The sequence below is a fragment of the Agrilus planipennis genome, unplaced genomic scaffold (assembly GCF_000699045.2).
Source record: "Agrilus planipennis isolate EAB-ADULT unplaced genomic scaffold, Apla_2.0 scaffold276, whole genome shotgun sequence".
Lineage (NCBI taxonomy): Eukaryota > Metazoa > Arthropoda > Insecta > Coleoptera > Buprestidae > Agrilus > Agrilus planipennis.
The window spans coordinates 15,001-19,883 of NW_020439102.1; the positions used below are offsets into that span (position 1 = coordinate 15,001).

Genomic DNA, 4,883 nt, shown 5'->3' on the forward strand with positions numbered 1-4,883 from the left:
TCCACTTTCTTTCAGGGGATGAGTAACCCACAGCGTTTATCTACCCGTTCGAGGAGGGGTTTTAGTCGGTAAGAATCCGACACTACCTTCCTTAAGCGGGTGTCTTTTTTCCCCTCGTCGAGTATAATCTAAACAAAAAAAAAGATGAAAAATTAGAACGCTCCGGCTTCTCGCTAGTTTCACAGCTACCTCTAGGTCCCGTAGCTGCTATTAGCTCTCGCAGCTACCGTATACGCCGCCTATAATAACGTCGTCATTCTGAAGCCACGAGCAGGCCGCTCGGCGAAAGAAATACCGCCGCCGCTAGCGTGAGAAAGATCGTCGAATCGCTGCCGCCCGACGCCGACGGCACAACCCTACGGCACGGCCTACCACCCAGGACCTGGACGCAGTCTTCAAAAACTTAAGCGCTGGCTACGCGCCGAATCTGTGTCTATTCGGGACTCCGTAGTGCGCGAGTGAACCAGACTATTTTGTGTTGTGTATAACTGATATAGTGATAGTAAATCCTTTCATGTGTTAAGTATGAATGTGAGTGTGAGTGTAGCTGTAAATATGATGTCCCGCGAATGTATATATATGTGAGATTTTTAAATGGAAAATCTCGAGTTTGGCTTTAATAACAATTAATAACCCAAATTGCCGTTTATTAAGTTTAATCATGAATGCTTACAAAATAGGTTTACACCTGGCAAAAGCTTATTAGAGAATGTCCTCTAACAAAAGAATAATTGAACTAGTAGGTTTGCTTCATTTGGTCTGGTAGTTCCCCGGGATTTTAGTCGTATTCCGGCTGGTCGGCGCCGGAACCATAACATAAACAGGTGATGTGATAGAGTTCGTGAGAATGCTCACATATATATATATATATATGTCCTTATATTTATAACCTGTAATGTAAATAGTTAGTTGTCATTTAATTTTTTTTCTCTATCTTTAAATATACCATTAAAACACAAGCGTACCTTCCTGACATGTAAGTTGGACCCATCACTTCCGTGGTCAAGAAATAACTTTTCCGTCATTCGGCTGCTGATTTCGCTTACCAGGCCGGAGACAAGACCCCGCGCACCGCGACTCAGAAGCGACAGCCCAGAGCGAACGCGACAGTGGCGCCCAACTTGGGGCCTCAAATTGGCAACAGACAATAACACGGCACGACAAGGGAAGAGCTGGACAACAGCTCCGCTAGGAAGCTTTGCCAGGACTCTGGAGGGTCCGACCCTGCCCCATAACCACGGAAGGTACAACAAGCCCAACTTACATCGCATACGCAGTGGACTATCAACCACCAGGTCCAACGGCAACAGCGAGCTCGCGGACATTCTACGTACGCTGACACGTATACTAGAAAAGTAAACTGTAGCTCCTGCCAAGATCGAACGTCTACCAGAGTCGACCATAAGGATCCGGCGGATTTCTTGACGCAAGCAGAAAGGTATTTGAACGAAAACCAGGTGCCCGAGGAAGAATGGGTCGATCTGGTCGCCAAGCAGCTACGAGGACGTGCCAAACAATGGTACGGCATGTACAGTCGACTACGCCTGGGATGAGCCGAGGTCTGCAATGTACTACGGCAAAGTTACGCGCCCGCCGCTGTCATCGCCAGTCTGAGAACCAACATGTACGGCAGCCACCACGAGCTTAGGACACTTGTGGAGCTGTTCCTAAGGGAAAATGTGCTGCTGACGAGGCGTTTGGAACCTCAGATGGCTGAAGCAGACTTGCTTGCGACACTCATTGTGCTCCTCCATCCCAGAGATCGACGTTACCTACGGTCAGCGGGTATCACGGACACAGATACGCTAATTGAAACGGAGCGGGACTTGGAAGCAGATTATAAAGCAGATACCCCAGGCAAAGTGAAGGAGCCAGCTATGCCACCAGCGCCTCCCGATTGCTCACGGCGAGACCCACCGACGGTGCGTCGCCCGAACGCACGCGAAGATAGGCCGACAACCTACGGAGACAGCCAACCGCTCCCGAAATGCCGGTTCTGCCCGGAGTATCATTTCCATCAGCCCCGTTCTGAGAGAACGTTCATCAACGTTGGGAAACGCCAACCCGACCGGACTCTCCCGAAGCGTGGAGTCCAACGAAAGGCCGAACTAAACGCGACCGTACCGCCTCCACGTGTCTCAACGCTGCGAGTACAAGCCCAGAACAGTCGTTGGTACACCGCTCTCCTCGACACCGGAGCCAGTGAGAACCTCGTACGCTATGAGTTGATGACAGACCCCGTCGAGCCCTGCTCTGATCATCTTATCCTGCGGCTCATGGATCAACCCATGGCCGACTGTTTCTACGCTGTCAAAGGCCTAGAGTTCGCATCGAGCGCTCGTACGGTTCGGTCGTACGATGAGCGAGTTGCGCAATGCCACGCCCACCGAGACAACCAATCGCCGGTATTCTATGTCAGGCAGCGCAAGTGAGTGTGTCGTCAACGTGACGGCAATGGACTTTACACACGAGTCCACAAAACGAAAAAGTGCGCGTACGATTAGCTACGACGAATCTGAAACGAATTCTGTTTCAGGTTCCAAAAAAGATAAACAGCGTGATGATGATGAAACCACGCAGGTGACCGGCCCATATCCCGAGGACGTCTTCAGCTGCGACGCCCGACGGCTTTATAAAATGGTACGTCGTTTAATTCCAATGAAAGCGGAAACGATCAAGGTAGCCGACAGGAAGATGATTAGAGAAACAGCGGATGAGATAATGGAACGGCTCATCCAGATAACCGAGATAGTGAAAGAACTGCGACACAACCTAAAATTGAAGGACCAAAAAATCGAGGAAGTACAAAAGGCGAAAAACGTAAGTACCCCGATTTTTTCTTATGCGGAAAGAGTGAAAGCAGGTGGTAATAGTGTTAGTTTTACCCCAAAACCCCAAATCAGCGAATCTTCCCATACGGTACGCGTCCAGGCCAAAGAATCTGATAAGAATGCTAATTTTGTTAAAAAAGTAATAATGCGTACAGTCGATTCCATCAAAAGCAATATATTAGTAAAAAATGTTAGGGCAACCAAATCGGGAGACGTAGTTGTAGATTGCGCAAATAAAGAAGACGCCGAAAAAATTAAATTGACCTTGAATATGAAGGCCAAAAACGATGTAGCGGTTAGGGACGTTAAAAAAACGCTGGCCACGTGTCAGAATTGATAGGATTAGTAAAGAGCTTAACTCAAAAGATTTGCACGAGACTATGTTAAGGCATAATGATTTCATTGACGACTTTTGCGGCAACGATATAGATACGTTTAGGGCTAATTTTAAGCAGCTTACAGTTTTCGAGACCGGCGGAAATAGGGAAATGTATAGCGCAGTATTTGAGGTTAATCCGTCGCTTAGATTAAAAATGTTACATAGGTCGATTTATCTGAATTGGCAACGCGTCTTTGTTAGGGATCATTTTTCTTTACTTCAGTGTTATCAATGTTACGATTTCGGGCACCTTTCCAAGAATTGTAAGGTGAAAGAGCAAATTTGCGGCAAGTGCGGTGGCAAACACCATTTGAAAGACTGTAAGTCAAAAACCACATCTTGTGTTGTTTGCGTTAGGTCCAATAGGGACAAAAAGCACTCTCCTGTTAGCGTAGACCATGACGTGAAGTCGTCGTTTTGCCCAACAATGAACAAGATTAAAAATTCAATCCTTTCTAACATAGATTTTTATGGCTCCTAAATCCACAAAAATCAACCCCGACGCGAATTTGGTATTAAATTTCGGACAAATTAATTTAGGCAAGGGCAAGGCGGCTGCAAGCAATCTTTTAAAAATTATTTCAGATAAAAAGTTAGATATTTGTTTTGTGCAGGAACCGACGGTCAACAAATCTAAAATTACAGGTTTTTCTAAAAATAATTTTATCATTTCGAAACAATGTAATATTCCTAAAAGTGCCATTATTGTTAATAATTTGAACATTAATAATCTATTTCTAGAGAACATTTCAACAGATTATATTGTCATTAGTGAAATTACCTATTTTTCCAAATCGCTTATTCTCGTAAATGTCTATTTACCACCCGCTGGCACTAATGTCGACGAAAACCTCATTTTCGAACGACTTCGAGAAATTGCTCATCAAATAGGTAATTTAAAACCAATTATCTTCGCAGGTGATTTTAATGCTAAACATTACGTATGGGGCAGTCCGATTAACGATAAACTTTCAATGTGAAAAAAACAACGCTATTAGAATCAATAAAAGAGCCGAATATAACCGTGCATTTCGGGAATATAAAGAATTATTAATTAAAACAAGGGGCGACAAATTTAAAGAATTTTGCATGCGTAATTCAAAAAAAGATCCTTGGGGAACGGCCTACAAAGTCATTCGCGGTAAAAAAACTAATAAAATAAGTTTCCAAAATCTAAAACTTCCCGACGGCACATTCACTAAGGACACTACAGATACGGCCGATTTTATTCTACATTCCTTCTTTCCGTCGGACGACCCTATTTCAGACATTCAAGATAACGCGCGAGTTCGCACGGCCGCGAACAATGCAATCGAGTTTGATGGGTTTTTTAAGAATATCACCTACGCGAAAATAGAACGCGCCATCGGCAGGATGAATCCGCGTAAAGCGCCGGGACTCGACGGAATCACTTCCGACGCAGCCCTGGCAGCTTTTAAAGTCGCGCTGGATGTTTTTATCAATATTTTCAATAGTTGTTTTTATTTAGGCGTTTTTCGGTAAAAATTATACTAAAACCGGGTAAGCGTAATTTCGACGACGTATAAAGCTTCCGACCCATCAGCTTGTTACCGATCGTTGGAAAAGTTTTAGATAGAATTTTTACTACTCGATTGATTACAGTTTGAAATTAACAAAAACGGAGGTCTTAATAAAAATTAATTTGGTTTTGT

The 4,883-nt window shown here is 44.5% G+C and overlaps 1 protein-coding gene across 1 annotated transcript; it reads left to right on the forward strand.

The window, feature by feature from the left end:
- Positions 1 to 2,338: 2,338 nt before the first annotated feature.
- Positions 2,339 to 3,186, forward strand: LOC108740805. Its single transcript, XM_018475288.2, has 2 exons — positions 2,339 to 2,428; positions 2,537 to 3,186. The coding sequence occupies exons 1-2, from the start codon at positions 2,359 to 2,361 to the stop codon at positions 3,166 to 3,168; spliced, it is 702 nt and encodes a 233-aa protein (XP_018330790.1). The 5' UTR covers positions 2,339 to 2,358; the 3' UTR covers positions 3,169 to 3,186.
- Positions 3,187 to 4,883: the final 1,697 nt, after the last annotated feature.